Source organism: Trichechus manatus, unplaced genomic scaffold (assembly GCF_000243295.1).
Source record: "Trichechus manatus latirostris isolate Lorelei unplaced genomic scaffold, TriManLat1.0 scaffold00058, whole genome shotgun sequence".
NCBI lineage: Eukaryota > Metazoa > Chordata > Mammalia > Sirenia > Trichechidae > Trichechus > Trichechus manatus.
In genome coordinates this window covers 15877264-15895904 of record NW_004443994.1, presented here as the reverse complement: position 1 = coordinate 15895904, position 18641 = coordinate 15877264, and the positions used below count along the sequence as shown (strand labels likewise).

General features: G+C 38.0%; 1 protein-coding gene across 1 annotated transcript in view; it reads left to right on the top strand.

Annotated features, from left to right (window-relative positions):
* Nucleotides 1-4511: 4511 nt before the first annotated feature.
* Nucleotides 4512-18641, top strand: part of PLPPR5 (phospholipid phosphatase related 5) — a gene marked incomplete at its 5' end in the record, with an annotated part of 83354 nt that continues 69224 nt past the window's right edge. Inside the window, 2 exons of the mRNA XM_023733351.1 lie at nucleotides 4512-4644; nucleotides 8249-8499. Of these exons, the coding sequence (XP_023589119.1) occupies nucleotides 4512-4644; nucleotides 8249-8499 (384 nt within the window). The remainder of the gene's footprint in view (nucleotides 4645-8248; nucleotides 8500-18641) is intronic.

Sequence of the window (18641 nt, the reverse complement as noted above, 5' to 3'; positions counted from 1 at the left end):
CCTGAGACCAGAAGAACTAGATGGTGCCCGGCTACCACCAATGACTGCCCTCACAGGGAACACAACAGAGAGTCCCTGATGGAGGAGAAGAAAGATGGGGTGCAGAACTAAAGTTCTAGTAAAAAGACCAGACTTAATGGTCTGACCAAGACTGGAGGAACCCCAGAAAGCATGGCCCTTGGATTCTCTATCAGCCCAGAACTGAAACAATTTCGGAGGCCAACTCTTCAGATATTGATTGGACCAGACTGTGGGACATAGAATGATACTTGTGAAGAGTGTGCTTCTTAGCTCAGGTAGATACATGAGACTAAATGGGTAGCTTCTGTCCAGAGGTGAGATGAGAAGGCAGAGAGGGTTAGGAGCTGGGTGAATGGACATGGGAAATCAGGGGTGGAAAGGAGGAGTGTGCTGTCACAGTGTAGGGAGAGCAATTAGGGTCACGTAACAATGTATGTATAAATTTTTGTATAAGAGCCTAACTTGAAATGTAAACTTTCACTTAAACTACAACAATAAACAAACAAAAAATTCTAGAACAACAAAAAAAAAAACTTAGTGAGCAATTGTCTTAGTTTCCTAGTGCTGCCATAACAAAAATACCGCAAAGGAATGGTCTCACAGTTTTGGAGGCTAGAAGTTTTAATTCAGGACATTGGCAGGACTATGCTCTGTCTGCTCTAGGAGAAGATCATTCCTTGTGTCTTTCAGCTTCTGTCAGCCCTCAGCATTTGTTGGTATTCCCTAGCTTGTAGATGGATCCTCACATAGCATCCATCTACAAGCCAGGATGTGTGTGTGTCTCTCCATTTTTTTTCCCCCTTTTTATAACACACCGTTCAGAAGAGACTGACTTTAGGACCCACCCTACTCCAGTGTGACCTCATTAACATTTTCAAGCAGGGTCATATTCATAGGCGCAGGGGATAGGACTTCAACATATCTTTTGAGAGGTGCACAATTCAAGCCATACCAACAATCTTGTACCATTATTAATTATTTTGGTTTGTATCCACCCAACTAGTGTTTTTATTGACTATGCAAAGGCATTTGACTGTGTGGATTACAACCAACTACAGATAACATTGCGAAGAATGGGAATTCCAGAACACTTAATTGTGCTCATGAGGAACCTGACATAGATCAAGAGCAGTCATTCGAACAGAACAAAGGGACCTGCGTGGTTTAAAGTCAGAAAAGGTGTGCCTCAGGGTTGTATCCTTTCCCCATACTTATTCAATCTGTATGCTGAGCAAATACTCTAAGAAGCTGGACTATATGAAGAAGAACAGGGCATCAGGATTGGAGGAAGACTCATTAACAACCTGAGTTATGCAGATGACACAACCTTGCTTGCTGAAAGTGAAGAGGACTTGAAGCACTTACTGATGAAGATCAAAGACCATAGCCTTCAGAATGGATTACACCTCAACATAAAGAAAACAAAACTCCTGACACCCTGACCAATAAGCAACATCATGATAAACAGAAAAGATGGAAATTGTCAAGGATTTCATTTTACTTAGATCCACAATCAACACCCATGGAAGCAGCAGTCAAGAAATCAAAAGACACATTGCATTGGGCAAATCTTTGCTAAAGCAAAGATGTCACCTTGAGGACTAAGGTGCCCCTGACCCAAGCCATAGTGTTTTCAATCGCCTCATATGCATGCAAAAGCTGGATGATGAATAAAGAAGCCTGAAGAAGAATTGATGCCTTTGAATTATGGTGTTGGCAAAAAATATTGAATATACCATGGACTGCCAAAAGAATGAACAAATCTGTCTTGGAAGAAGTACAACCAGAAGCAAGGATGGCGAAACTACATCTTATATACTTTGAACATGTTATCAGGAGGGATCAGTCCCTAGAGAAGGACATCATGCCTCGTAAAGTACAGGGTCAGCGAGAAAGAGGAAGACGCTCAAGGAGATGGATTGACACAGTGGCTGCAACAATGAGCTCAAGCATAACAGTGATTGTGAAGATGGTGCAGGACCAGGCAGTGTTTTGTTCTGTTGTGCATAGGGTCACTATGAGTTGGAACCGACTTGACAATGCCTAACAACAACAGCAAGGTCTAATAGACATTGAAGAAGTTGAAACTGAAAACAGAGTGCATCATGGGGGTAATTTCTTTTGAGGGACAAGGGAGAGTAGAGACAGGAAGGGAGATAAGAAGGTGTTAAACACACCACTTGCCAATTTTTTAGTTTCTTCTAGGGCCCCAGTGACAGCTGATGTACCAATGAAAAATACCCTTGTGCCTCTTTAGGCTGGGTGAACTGATTCATCACATGCCTGCTCCACTTTACTAAAGCCAAATTCATAATTTCAGGAGGATTTGAAAGGCTGAAAGCTGTAGCCTTGTCCAGTTCAGTTTCACCAGATTGTTGGTCAAATATTTTCTGGTTTAACCTTGATCCCTAACCTTCTTGGAAGAAGAGGTATAGTAAGAAAGGAAGGAAAGGAGGTAAAGGAAAGATGAACATTAAGCGATGCCTCATAATTGATTGCTCACATTGGCTAAGCATAAACCAAACACCTATTTTCCTGTGAACGTCTTCTCAACCTCCCACTTGCTGTTTTGAATATTTTGTAATCACAGATATTACTTTTCATGGAGACCCCCAAAAATTTCCCTAGGAATTTGAGGGACTTGCTGTATAGCATGTTGATTAGCCTTGACAAGAAATATTAAAAACTAAATAATGAGAATTCCGACACAGAGTCACCCTATAGAACAGAGTAGAACTGCCTCATAGGGTTCCCAAGGAACAGCTGGTGGATTTGAATTGCTGACCTTTTGGTTAGCAGTCAAGCTCTTTAACCACTCTTTAACCACTGCACCAGCACCAGACTATAGGGTTTCTATGAGTTGGAATTGAATCAACAGCAACAGATTTGGTTTTTTTTTTTTTTTTTTTGGTTTAATGGGAATTAGGAGATGTACCATTGGCCCTAATGTTAATCTTATTTCTAGTGCAGTTGCTCATGGTATTAAACGGAGTCAGAAGATCTCAGATTGAGTCAGAAATGTCTGCTTGGCTTCTGACCGGCATGATGAGGAGCAGATGTTTTACCTCCTGTTATGGATTGAATTGTGTCCCACCAAAATGTTTGTCACCTTGGCTAGGCCATGATTCCCAGTATTGTGTGGTTGTCCACCATTTTGTGATCTAATGTGATTATACTTCGTGTCGTAAATCCTAAACTCTATGATGTTAATGAAGCAGGATTAGAGACAGTTATGCTAATGAGGCAGGCCTCAATCTACAAGATTAGATTGTATCTTGAGTCAATCTCTTTTGAGATATAAAAGAGAGAATCAAGTAGAGGAGAGAGACCTCACACCGCCAAGAAAGAATAACCCCTAGTGGAGTAGGTCCTTTGGACTTGGGGACCCTGTGCCAAAAAAAACCTCCTAGACCAGGGGAAGATTGATGACAAGGACTTTCTCCTAGAACCAACAGAGGGAGAAAGCCTTCCCCTGGAGCTGATGGCTTGAATTCCTACTTCTAGCCTCCTAGATTGTGAGAGAATGAATTTCTGTTTGTTAAAGCCATCCACCTGTGGTATTTCTGTTATGGCAGCACTAGATAACTAAGACACCTCAGTATGCCTCCATTTTCTCATCTGTAAAATGGAATGATAATACTTTGCTGGGTAATTTTGAAAACATGTGAAAACCATTTCAATTGGTACATATAACAATGGAAGGTAGCCAGTTCCTTTAATAAGTCAGCATAGTAGAGCAAAGAATCTGTACCAGCTCCTAGTTCTTTTCCTTACTAGCTCTGTGGCCTTGAAAAATTCAGTTGGGTTCCAAGTTTTGGTTTCTTCATTTGTAAAACAACTATGATAATAATCCCTGTGTCATATACTTTTTATGAAGATAAAATGACATGCTTATTAAAGTATAAAGAATGTATTAATGATTGTAGTTCTTAATAATGCCTCAGAATGGAATAATGAGATATTGGCAAAAGATAGTCTCAAGGGCAAACACTTGTGAATTGAATTTTTTCTTATTATAAAAGTATTAATATAATTTAAAATTAGTAAGTCTATGCTAGATCCTTCTAAAAATATTTGCATAGAGAATCTGTTTTGATTTCTATGACAGAGTCAAATTGAAACAAGACACAGTCACTTCAAAAATAAAACATTGAATTCAATTACATATCAAAAAGAAGTGAATACTTCCTTAAAGCAATCAGAGCGCTTTTTGTAGATCTTATTTTTCAGTGGAAACTTTTAGAAAGCAAAAATGTTGTAGTCTATTTTATTCATAATTTATCAATAGTCTTTGAATTGACAGATATATGGGTCATATACATAGGAACATGGTTATAATAAAAAGGTCTGATTAAGTAAATATGACTTGGCTGTACATTGAGATAGCTGGCATTCAAAAGAGCTTTTTTTTTGCATTTTTAAAAAATAAAAAATTCTACATTTATCCTGGTTAAAGTCTAATATTCTTTAATCTTATATTTTCTTGCAAGATAATAGTTGGAGAAACTGCTGTGTTTTGCCTACAACTAGCCACAAGAGATTTTGAAAACCAGGAAAAAACTATTTTAACTGGAGACTGTTGCTATATAAATCCACTGGTGCGCCGAACGGTCCGATTTCTTGGTATGTGTTCATTAAATTGTTATTATTGTTGAAAAAATGTTTATGTATAAGCTAACCTTTATAATGACCAGTGTTTTAAGTATATGCCAATATTAGATTTCCTTTCCTTTGAAATGGTTCAATTTGGTTTCAAAAATAAGCATTACATACTACTTCCTCTTTGATACTGTAACACCACACTAAGGATGTCATTTCCACATTATTTTAAGGAAAAAAGATCACTGCACTTGGATATTTAATATTCTTTTAAAAACTAAAAATTGCCATAATTAAAAGAAAGTACTTACTGTGTTTATGAAATTTCAGAAGCAATGCTTTAGGGGAAAATGATAATTCCAGGTAAGATGTTGAACATCATGAAGGACAAGAAAAATAGCTTGGCAAATAGAAGAAATGCGATTGAAAATAGCCATATATAGAACTCCATGCACTGCTTCTGAGCTGTTTTTTATGTTGACAAAAAAATGTATTGGTGATTTTATTGGAGGACAAGAGTCACTGATACTTCAACTTTCAAACTCATATTCCAGCACTAATAAATATTGGCCATTGCTGAATTATTGGAAATCATCTCAATTCAAAAGAAACTTGACCAAGACAGTTTTTTTCAAACTGACACAAGAAAATTTAATATAAATTTGTGTTCCTGAATTTATCAGATACAAATAAGTATATTCGTACATTATAAATAACATTTGAGATGAATTCTCATCAGCATCTAAGAAACACATTACGAGTATTGTGAGCCTTCGGTATGTTTCTCATATTGATAGAATCAAGACGAGGATCATGGAGATACTATCCATAGATCACCTAATCTATATGTAAACCCGTTAAAGACTAACTAAATGTCATCATATGTTTAGATCTCTCTGAAGCTTAAAGGTTTTCTCATCCAAAGATAAGACCATCAAGTTATATGTCTCCAAAGCCCTTATCTATCCTGTTTGAAAAGATAACTTTTATATGAAACTTAAGTCATTTTTTCACATGTACCAATACTATGTCCTTGACTCATTTCTCTTTGCACTCACCCATTGCCCTCAAATTGATTCCGACTTATAGCAACTGTATAAGACAGAGTAGAACTGCCCCATAAGATTTCCAAGGCTGTGATCTTCATGGAAGCAGACTGCCACATCTTTCTCCCACACAGCGGCTGGTGGCTTCGAACTGCCGACCTTCCAGTTAGCAGCCAGGCAGTTAACCACTGTGCTACCAGGGCTCCTTCTCTTTGCACTAAAGTCATTTAACTATAAAATAAACATTAATATACTAAGAACGAATGGTATGTTATTAAACTGAAGCTTTCCTAAATTCTGTTAAACAAATTATGTCTATTTAAAATATTTTTCTGCATTTGCGTTCATATTTCTTCTAAAAAATTTATGGCACAAAACAAAATGTGCTTTTAAGTTGCTGCATGTTTCTTACTTATATGATTCTGTAAAACATTCAGGAGTGCTTGATTTATTTCTTATACCCTTTTTGGGGGGAAGAGCAGCCCTGGTGGCACAGTGGTTAAGAGGTTGGCTACTAACCGAAAGTCAGCAGTTCGAATCCACCAGCCACTCCTTGGAAACCCTGTGGGGCAGTTCTGCTCTATCCTATAAGGTTGCTGTGAGTTGGAACTGACCCAATGGCACACAACAAAATAACAATAACCCTTTTTAAAATCATGGTTTGGGTGTTTCTAGTTTGTTAAAATAAAATGGAAGCTTGTAAGCAAAACATTACTGCATAATAGAGCATCACTTTTCATGGGGATTTTATTCTTGAGGTCAGCAGAGTGGATACACTCATGGGATCTCACTTTAATTTATTATCTTTGTAGTCACCTAAAATATTGGCCTTGAGCCTGATGCGCTGACATTTTAATTCTAAAGCACATTTGGGAAATTTACGAGTATCAAGAGACATTTCAGTATCCTTTTCAGATATTTCGCTCTATTTTAAACAGGAAAACCTATTACACCAGATGAAAAGAACGACTTAGTTAAACACAATGAGTACATCTTAGCCTAGATTTCAAAGGAGTGAAAATGAAGACTTGTAATTTAGGTTCCTGTGTTTGACCATGATATTTTGGAAAGAGAGGTTGTGTACATTGATATTTTAATGAGCTCACTTCTCTTACATTTCTCTGACTCTCCCGAATTTCTGCTTTTGATAACATTTACTTGTATGACTCATGGAATGCTGGTAAAGATGTAAAGAATGGGCTTTTTATTGTTTCCTTTCAGAATTTTTAGATAAAGGTAGAACTAATGTCTGTTTTATGGCCATTTGGGTAGACATAGAGTTTTGGGTGCGGGAACGTTTTAAAATCTTACATAATATTCTGAAAATTTGCAAGGATGGCCATGTAATTAATACTGGAAACTTATCTGATCCTTCACAACTTTGCTGATGATTTCCTATACAACAGTCAATAATGATGTAAAGGCTTAGGAAGAAACCTATCCAGAAACATCTGGCTAAGAAGAAAAATATCTCATTTTTATAATAGAATTATATTTTATTGAATTGCCTGTTTTGGGAAGTATCATTTTGGTTTAGTTTTAAAAGGTCCTGATGGATTTCATTTCACAAAATTATAAGAAAATGAATTTCTTTACATTGGTACCATATCCTTGAAGGTTATTGTCTGTAAGTTTAATTGAAAATGATGCCAAAAAAATTTATTTTGCCTACCGAAGTAGGAAAATAATTTTAGTGATAATGACCAATGACATGTTAAATATAGAAAATGTTCTCAGTATTCCCGTATTTGAATAAATTGGCAAGTTCTTTACAAAGGAGAAAAGAAAATGTTCTTAATTTTATACCTTAAGGTAACCAAACCAAATACATTTTAATACTGTAAAATAATTGAAATTTTGTAATTTTGATTGCCTTATTGTTTTCAGAATTGCTCTAAATTTGATAAATTATGTGAAGGTGGCCAATCCTTAAAAAAAGATAAGGTGAGACTGAATTACTATTATGTAACTTTTAGAAATATGTTTCTGAAGGCAATGTAGGGAGTGATCTGAAATATTCTGGTTCACTTCAGATTTTCCATATTTACATGAGAACTGATAGCCTTGGATTTTACAGCTAATTAGCACCTCCAGCAGAGTTAATATCAGTCTGGATGGACTTAAGAGGCACAAATCAAAAGGGGACAGCTGCTTTGCTTTGTGTTACCTAGAAAAAAATATTTTCAAAAATAGGGAAGAAATAAAAACTGCTAACATTAGTAGAATGTTATAGTAGAACGTTATTAGTAGAATGTTCGCTCTCAGGAAATGTGTTTCCATGTTACAAATGCTTTTCCCAAACACAGTATTAGAATATATTTTCTTCTTTTATATTGTGTTATAAACCTGCCATGCATAAAAATGTAGCCAGTGGTAGACAGCTCAATATGTTAAATAATTTAACACTCCCACTGCTCCAGAAAGCTAAGGAAGGAGCTGGGGAGGAGTGAAATAGAAGCCACCATATGTATGCATGTATGTATGTAGGGAATATTTTATCATTTCTAAAATATTTCCATGTTGTTTATGGTAAACTGAAATACAAAAAATAAAGAGTTAAAATTATTTGTTTTCTTCCTCAGGAATTTATACGTTTGGACTATTTGCTACAGATATCTTTGTCAATGCCGGACAAGTAGTTACAGGAAATCTGGCTCCACATTTTCTTGCCCTGTGTAAGCCCAACTATACAGCACTTGGATGCCAGCAGTATACACAGTTCATCAGTGGTGAAGAGGCCTGTACTGGCAACCCAGATCTCATCATGAGAGCAAGGAAAACATTTCCATCCAAAGAAGCAGCTCTCAGCATCTATGCAGCTATGTATCTGGCAGTAAGTCAGGATTATAAAATTGTCTTGTTCTGTGTTTTTGTTACTTCTTCACATGTAGCAATGATTTTTCCCTACCATCATGACAGTCTCTTATAGTACATTAACAGCTTTCTGTAGGCCATTTAATTTATTTTTAATAATAACTATACTGTGAATAAAATTAAGGCATTTGACTCTCATGAGACTATGTGTGGGTAGTTGGTTGTATTAGAAAATATAGCCATTAGCATTTCCATTTGATACTGTGTTTGTCTTTATATTAAAGAGGATTAAATGGAAACAAATTTGTCCTGTAGCGTTCCCCATGAACTTGTAATAGCACAATTAAGAGAATTACCCACTCTACTCTGTCCTATAGAATCGCTTTGAATTAGAATCGACTTGATGGCAATGGGTTTGTTTGTTTTTCTTAATGGCCTACTCAAGCTCTAATATGCCCTGATGGGGTGGAACAGGGGCCAGTCTTTTTTCTAGAAGGCTCTTTTATTATTGGTAACTACATTGTCATAATTTTTTCAGCCAATAAATCCAAACCAGTTGTCATGGAATCAGTTCCCACTCATGGCGACCCAATATGTTGTAGAGTAGAACTGCACTCATACAGTTTTCAAGACTGGACCTCTTAGAAGTGGAACGCCAGGCCTTTCCTCAGGGCACCTCTGGGTGGGTTTGACCTGCCAATTTTTTGTTTAGTAGTTAAGTGCCACCCAGCAACTCCCAAGAATATAAGGAAGACTATAATTTAGAAATGTAATTTAATTCCATTCTCATAGAACGATCCAAAATGGCCTTCTAAATTACATTTTTCCTATATTCCTGAGTATTTGTCTTAATTTTAGTGGCAAGAGCCAGGCTCGAAGTGCAGCTGTCGTAGAACCTTGAGGTGGAGTGGTCACAGCTGACGCCATTACTGATGTGAGGGATAGAAAGCCAGACTTGGCCGGTAGCCCTTGACCCCAACATTTGTAATCAGCCTTTTTCTCCAATCCCAGGATCCTGCCTTGCAACTATGGAATTGGATTCCAAAAGTATGCCCTGCAGGTTTATCTATAAGCTCCAGTAGGAAGTACAGAGACTTTAAATGGCTTTTTGGGTTCTCTTTTCCAAAGGTACCAATAGCTACTTTGTTCTGATTTCAGCTAATTGGCAAGAGATTTGTAAAAACTCAGAGTCAACTTGAAATCAAATTTGATCATTTCTAATACTTGGAAAAATTCAGGATTTTTTTTACCCTCAAAGAACTATTTGATAATGGAAATATTTCCAATGCAATAATATCAGGTTGTCACTAAAAGCAAAGAAAAAATACAGCAATGTCCTGTGACATCTCTACTTGAGATTGGAAATAAAGATTACCAAAAGAGAAGGAGAGTTTAGGAGGAGAAATATTCCATTTTAGATAACATTTACAATGGCAGAATAATAGCAGAAGACAAAAGAGTATGCACTTTAACGTTTGTAAAGTTCCTAAGCTAAGTAACACTGTTGCTTATTGTCTGGGCTTCTAAAAATTTCGTCAGGAAAATGTTTATAGAGTTAAGGATCAAATGCCTTCCTAATCATTTCCTCTTCCACTGTCTGAACTTTTGTAAAATTTATCTGTCACAGCTCCTTCTTAACCTTCTTACTATGCTCCCCAACTCCGTTCCTCTAATTTTCCTTGATTTCTTTAGCCCATCAGTTTTGCTTTCTTCTTTGTATTCTAAGGTACCCTTAGGCCAGATAGGGAATTTTTTTTAAATTTTTTCCTATTCACTAAGTTGCTAGACTACATGCTTCACCTCGACCAGAATATGAAACACTCAGCCTTAAAATTAAGATTTAAAACTTGAGCGAATCAGAAGTCTCAAAATACTTAACATTGATTGTCATCACATCTAAGTCTGATGTTTATGTTTGTATCTGGATATGCATGGAAATATATCTGCGTATATGTACCTGATCAAGCCAATGACCTGACACAAATTCCAGATTACTTTCTGCCCCAAAGACTTGTTACATGAATACTTAGCATGAGTAGATGATAGCTTTTCCTGTATAACCAAGGTTTGGCAGTCGCAGTGAATGGCGCTTTTATTCTGCCCGAGTACTGTTTTCAAAGGCATTGTTACAAAGGAAGGCATCTCCTTTTATGCAGTGGAAGAATCTTAACACCTTTGGCATACACCTAGTCTGTTAGCCACCTGCAAACATTTGTATTAGCAGTTTCTGCATAATAAGCCATACTGTTCTAACCAAATGTCACTGCGTCAACTCGGACTCATGATGAACCCATGTGTGTCAGAGTAGAACTGTGCTCCATATGGTTTTCAATGACTAATTTTTCAGAAGTAGATTTCCAGGACTTTCTTCTGAAGTTCTTCTAGGTGGACTTGGTCTGCCAACTTTTCAGTTAGCAGTCAAGTATGTTAACTATTTGCACCACCCAGGGACTCCTACTCTATACTAAAGACTTGGAGATGCTGTTACAGTAAAACCTACAAAAGCCAGAATGTGTGTAAGGTGGAAACCTGTCAAAGAAGAAAAACTCAAATATTTTCGACTAAAATGGGCAGTAGAAAAGTGGTAAGGCTGTACCCTATCAAAGGCAGAAAACTGGAAGAACCAGAAAAACAAGGCAGTCCCATCGAGTTCTGGCTCTCACAGATGTCACTGTATTACTACCGCTACTACTGTTAGCAAACATGTACTGAGCATTTACTGAGCAGCAGGCAGTAAGCGCTCCACTTTACTAATTTATTTAATTCTACTTAATAATTAATTCTTATGCATTATTAAATTTATTTTATTATTAATTATTGATAATTAAATAATTAATTGTATTAATTTAATCTTCATAACAACTCTTTGAAGTAGGTGCCAACTGCTGTTATACCCATTTTACAGATGAGAAAACTTAGGAAGTGAAGTGACTTGCTCAGACCCAGAGAATCAGAAATGTGATTGGCTACAATGATTCCAAATGTTCCAAAGAGAGAAAATATGACATCATATTAGCCCTAACATGTGCATGGTGAGCTGGATTCCTTCCTCCGTAATCTCAGCATCCTATGAAAGTTAAAGCCAAGGGTGCAGATGGTAGACTTCTTTAGAGGAAAAACATTTAAGAAACACTCTAACACTCAGAAGTCTTTCATTAAACAGTGGTTCTGACCAACAGTCAGGATTCCTGCTTGTGATTACTTTGATGAGTACCTCTGTCTTGTTAACAATAGATTCTTTTCTCTGCTAACTGCTTTTTCTCTCTTTGCCGACCACCCCTTTGTGTGTGTGTGTGTGTGTGTGTGGGTGTGTGTGTGTGTGTGTGGGTGTGGGTGTGGGTGTGTGGGTGGGTGTGTGGGTGTGTTGGTGTGTGGGTGGGTGGTTGCTATGGCAACTCTGAATATAACTCCTGCTGTAACTGTAGGCTTTACAGTCAAGTTTTGCCGTTATATTTGAACCTATATACAAATATATTTCTTCCCAGCTTCACTAGAGACACCTTGGGAAAACTTTATAAAAGAAATGCTGGAGTTTTTCAGACTAAAGCAGTCACATGAAATGCCTGCAGAATTTTGATGAGTAGGTAGATACAGGAAAACAGCTATATACTCAAAATTCTCGATGGAAATGGGTTTATGGCTGTATATGGCTTATACATACATATATACAGATATATATATAGACAGAGAGAGCGAGAGAGCACCTTGGTGGCACAGTGGTTAAGCACTTGACTGCTAACCTTGAAAACCCTATGGGGCAGTTCTACTCTGTCCTATAGGGTCACTATGAGTTGGAATCGACTCAGTGGCGATGGGTTTATATGTGTGTGTGTGTGTGTATGTATTTTTTTTTTTTTGCTGTAGGGGTTATAAATATATGAAAACACATAAATAGAAGCAAATGAACCCTATTTTGAAGTATGTGAATAAGAATTGAGGCGTACTCTCCTTATGCTTCTCTTTGTGGATTAGTAAATGAAATCAAGGAAATTGAACACTCCCTTAGCATCTCACTGTAATTAAAGCTTTGGGAATAATTTGATCACACAGTTCTCCTTTACTTTACTGAGTACCTTTCAGGGAAAAAAAAAAATCTCTATGCCTATTTTTGCAAATGCTCTTGGTTTCCCAGGAAAAAATTCTGAAGGTTATTTAACCCTCAAACTGTCAAATTTATAATTCAGTGTTAAGTTATATTAGAATAATATCTAAATTTAGCTTTGTGGTATTTCTTTTCATATAAACTAGGTAAAGTATTTTCCAGTTAAAACCAAATGAACTTCAAAATTGACAGTGAGAAATCGTGATTGGTGACTTTCCAGTTAACCTCATAAACCCTTGAACTAGGAAGACATAAAATGATCTCTTTAGATCACTTCCAACTCTGACCTCAGATTTTCTGAAAATACTAAAAAAAAAAAAAAAAAAAAAAAGGAAGAGTGAGCTACATATACTAGCCTCTGTTTCCATTATTTGTTGCTGCACAGCAAACCACCTAAACCTCAAAACATTAATGATATATTATTGTTAGGATTCTGTGGGTTGACTTGTGGTTTTCCTGCTAGTCAAGCCTTGTCTCATGCGTGGGCTGCATCCAGCTAACCAGTCAGTTGGGGGCTGAGATCAGCTGGGACGGCTCAAACAGCTGGGCCTCTCTCACTCCACCAGGTCTTTCTCACAGGTCTTCCCTGGTTGCTGTTTCAGACTAGTACTCCAAGACAGCAACAGCCCAAGCTGCAAGGTTTATTGAGGCCTACTAGGCTCCTAAAGGACCCCTCGTGGCACAGTGGTTAAGAGCTCAGCTGCTAACCAAAAAGTCTGCAGTTTGAATCCACCAGATGCTCCTTGGAAACACTATGGGGTGGTTCTTTTCTGTCCTATAGGGACGCTGTGAGTCGGAATTGACTCTTTTCTGTCCTATAGGGACGCTGTGAGTCGGAATTGACTCAACGGCAACAAGTTTAGTTTTTTTGGTTAGGCTCTGTCTTAGTCATCTAGAGCTGCTGTAACAGAAACACCATAAGCTGATGGCTTTAACAAAGAAGTTTATTCACTCACAGTCTAGTAGGCTAGAAGTCTGAATTCAGGTTGCCAGCTCCAGGGGAAGGCTTTCTGTCTCTCTCAGCTCTGGAGGAAGGTCCTTGTTGTCAGTCTTCCCTTGGTCTAGAAGCTTCTCCACGCAGGAAACCTGGGTCCAAAGGACGCGCTCTGCTCTCGCAGCTGCTTTCTTGGTGGTATGAGGTCCCTTTGTCTCTCTGATCGCTTCTCTCTTTTATATCTCAAAAAAGATAGGCTTAAAATACAGTCTAATCTTATAGATTGAGTCCTGCCTCATTAACATCACTGCCACTAATCCCATGTTGTTAACATCATAGAGATAGGATTTACAACACATAGAAAAATCATATTAGATGACAAAATGGTGGACAATCACACAATACTGGAAATCATGCACTAGCCAAATTGATACACATGTTTTTGGAGGACACAGTTCAATCTATAACAGGCTCTTAAACTTGTTTGATATCACTTTCACTATTCTATTGGTCCAAGCAAGTCACTAGGCCAGCCCAGATTGATAAGTATGGAAAAATATAGATGGAAGAGACATCAGAGTCAGATGTCAAGAAGCAAATATACTAGGAGAGGAGGAATTTGTGGACATTAAGCAATTAATTTACCACAATCTTTTCCCAGAATATTAGTGAAAGCTCTAAAGTATCATTTTCCTTTTACCTCCTCCTCTTTGGTGCCCATTGATTTGCATCATCCTATTCTCACTTCCCATGCAACCATCTTTTATGATACGCTTACACTGTCCCATGTGCAGTATCCATTGCTCACAGGCTGCTGAGATAAGGGTTAAATGAACACAATCCACTGATGTCTGTTTGCCTCTCCCCCATTAAGCAACTTTTTACCTAATTCTATAGAGGTCATGAGCAGGCCCTCTTTCTGGTGTTACAAAAATTTGGGGAATGCGTTCTAGTTTAGTTGTAGCAGGTGATTTTATGAAGCTAGTCACGGATTGTTTTGGGGGGAGAAGTGAAGGTGGATCAAAAGAAAAGCTTTGGGCTGCCTTTACACATTTGTCTTCACTGCACTGATGAAATCTGGCTCTGCCATCACAAAACTATTCTTCTAAATCTTCCGTGCTCCAGCAAGAGTAATTTAATTGTAGAATGTATTAGGTCCCTGTGCTCTACATTTTAAATCAGCAAATTTAATTAAGCATCTACCAGGTAATATATCAAAAAGTATTTATTGAACATCCACTCTTAATGTGACTGCTGTACTATTCTTGTGACTGCTGGTGGTATGACCAGCATTGTTAGTTGATTGACGTTTCTCTTCCTAGCCTTCAGCTAAGAGTTATTGGTAAGGGGTGGGGGAAGATACAAAAGATAGCTGTGAAGTACCCATTGGATTCCAAGATTTTTCACTACCCTTGTTATTACTTACCTTCTCCCCCTGCCTCCACACTCCTCCATGAATGCTGTATTTTTAAATCTTCTAACTAATATATTATGACTTTCCCATGCCACCTTAGGTCCAGATATTTAACAGTGGTCCATAATAGTAAAAATATAATAATGCTGTTTTGAAACTGCTCACATACAATTAGTAAAATGGCTGGGATGGTAACAAGTAGTTAAGGAAATGATTAAGGACATGTGGATACTCTGCATCTTTAGCTTAGTTTTTTACTTGGCCTCTGTAAATGACATATTTGGGTATTCTGTGACTGACGTGTAGCTTTATAATGGCGTCTGGTTCTCCATCACATCCCAAAAATTTCCTGTGTCTTCGACAATTTAGCATACCCACTGTGCAGCATGAGATCACCAGTGTTGCTAACAGATTTGATATGGTTCCAGCCAAAAGCAAAGAGCGTTGACATTTTAGTTAGTGCATGTGGGCTTATTATGGGTAAATATGCTATTAAGTTTTTTGAAATATTGAGACTATGTCACAGAATTCCATCAATATGTCTGGGTTTCTTAGGTTTTAGGAAACTCCAGCTTGGGAACTGTTGACAGTGTCTCACACATTCTAATTAGGAAAATGGGACTTACTGTTATAGGAAAATATAAGGTAGTCACAGCTGCATGATGACTTTTGTAGGCCCTAGGCGCTTACTTGGGTATTTATGGACCCTTCCTCCATAAAAAATGTTGAAAGTTGTATTTTACAACTGTACCACTAAACATGAAATGTATAAATATCATATATTAAAACCTTTTCTTCAGCCTTCAAGTTCATTTTCTCCTTCTTAGTTTGAAAGAAATTAACACATTTTTGGGGATCCCTAGAAGTATGGTGCACTGTTGGCACTGTGCCTACTTTATCTAATGGCTAAATCAGTCCTGAGGATGTTGTTGTTGTTAGTTGTTGTGAAATTGATTCCGACTCATGGCAACCCCATGTGTGCAGAGTAGAACTGCTCCACAGGGTTTTCAAGGCTGTGACTTTTTGGAAGCAGATCACCAGGCCCATCTTCTGAGTGGGTTTGAACAGAGTGGGGCATTCAACCATTTGTGTCACCCAGGGACTCCTGCCCTGAGGGTAGGACATAATTAAGTTTTAGAGTACTATTATTATTAATATGGAACCCTGGTGGTGCAGTGGTTAAGAGCTTAGCTGCTAACCAAAAGGTCAGCAGTTTGAATCCACCAGGTGCTCCTTGGAAACCCTATGGGACAGTTCTACTCTGTCCTATAGGGTTGTCTCTTCTTTATGGTACATTAATAATAATAGTACCAAAAAAAAAGAAAAGAAACCAACAACAACAACAAAAACAAACAAACCTGTTGCTGTTGAGTCAGTTCCAACTCACAGCGACCCCACAAGAGTATTTTCTGGCATGAGATGATGTGGGAGAGTGCTAATGGGTAGCAGCGAGCCACATCTGAAGGCTAAGAAGGTTCCGAGGCGTCTTGAAGGACCAAAATGTTTAGGCACATCCGCCCAGATATCCCCACCCCATCGGTCAAGGTCTTAGATTTTCCCAAGCAATGTCCTGACCTTGGCATAATAGACTTGCCTGGGTTGAGCATTTAGTCATCTTTGAAAGTCCTCCTGGCAAGTCATGAGTTTAGTCTTCAGCTTTTTCTGCTCTCACACTGCTGAATAAAGGGTCTCTTTTTAAGCTACCAAAGAGGCTTAAGCCTGCCTTCCTATTCAGTTTTCAAATGTTAACTACCCTCAGATTTTTATTTTCCCTCTGTAGATACACCAGCAAAACTTAATGAGAGTCAGCTGATTTTAGTATCCTTCAGGAATTGTTTTCCTGGACTTCTCAATTGTCTGTGTCATTGAACAGATCAAGGCATTCCTCCCACCTAGGGTGACCAACCATCTCAGTTTCCCAGAAACTACGTTAGTTTCTGGGATGTGGTTTCCTGCAAAACCAAATTAGTTGATTACCCTACTCCACTAGAACATTCTTCCATGTTACTACTGGTGAGTTTCAGTAATTGGATTGTTATCTGGTAGGCTATACATGCTCCACATTTCATGTGGGATGAGGTCTTCATTTTCAGCCAGGATGTAAGTGAACCAGTCCCTAAACTCCATATTAGATAGATAGATAGGCAGACAGATAAACAGCTTCCATTGAGTTGACTCCAACTTTGGGTGACCTAACAGAACAAAACATTGCCTGGTCCTGCGTCATCCTCACAATCACTGGTATGTTCAAGTCCATCGTTGTGGCTGTTGTACCAAACCATCTCACCGAGACTCTCTGTCACCCTCACTGGCCCTCTGTTTCACCAAACACGATGTCCTCCTCTAGTGATTGATCCCTCCTGATGATCCAAAGCAAGCAAGTCGGGCAATGTCCTATTGTGATACATAGGTTTTCGTGAGCTAATTTTCAGAAGTAAACCATTCAACCTTTCTTCCCAGTCTGTCTTAGTCTGGAAGCTCTGCTGAAACCCATCCACCATGCATGACCCTGCTGGTATTTGAAATACCAATGGCATAGCTTCCAGCATCATAGCAAATGCAAGTCACCAAAGTATGACAAACTTACAGGCGAGTGGTGGAAACTTCATCTTACTGCCTGCTTTCTTAGACTACTCCGTTAGATAGGATCCTCCAGGAAGCAGAAGCTGAGATGGATTTATTAGTGTAAGAGATTTATTGGAGGGTTGGGTAACACTTGTGAACCATAAACGAGGAAGAAGCAAAATTGGACAGGGTAAGTCTCAGACTGCAATTCAGATCTAACAAAATCTCAGCCAACCTTGAGCAACAATTGCCCATTAGAGGAGCCCACACTGGGCAAAATGGCCAAGCCCTAGTACTCTTGCCATCCTAAGTCATTGGCTGGGGCCTTCCAAGGAAGGCCTCTGCTCCAACCCTGTGGAAAATCCAAAGGCACTTCAGATGGAGACTTTTAGCTAACTCCTCTCCTAGCAACTGAATGATACCCACTTTCTTGAAGGAGGATCAGAGAGAGGTTCCTCGGTGGCTGCCATACTCTGTTCATCCAGTTCTAACTCAGAAAGGATCAAATAAGCTAGTGCACAGCAGGGGGTTAATAGCACAATGTATTATCTTCTGTTATCTTTTTCCTGCCAAATGTATTTTCATTTTAAATGCTTTACCGTATAGTAAAAAAAATTATGCCACTGTAATTTCATTTATCAAACCTTTTCTAAGTTGAAGAGATAGTTCAAATCAAGATTTCTTAGCACCTCTCCCACTGTATTACACAAAAGGCTATTTTCTCCTTATGAACACATTCTGCTTTGAGCTATTTGTTTGTTTATGCTATTTAAAGAAAATCTTGGAAGGGGAACAAAGGACTTCAAATAACAAGTAGAAATCCCTCTATAATAATATGGAAATTTAGAGTATAAAAATAATAAGTATTATTATTGAGTGCTAACTGTGCAGTATTATTTACTGCTTTCTTTCCTTTGTCAAATGCATGAATCAGGCATTTCTTTATATGTAGGGAAGTGCTCTATTAGGTTATGGACAATGCAGGGAAATACACTTCCCTTGAACATACTAAAATTTCCTCTGTATCAAAACCAAAAACCAAACAAAACCTTTCTATTAATTAGCTCTACCATCTCATCTCTGAAACTTCTAGAAAGATTAGTTTACACTCCCTTATACTATAAACCATTTACGAGATGAATTTTG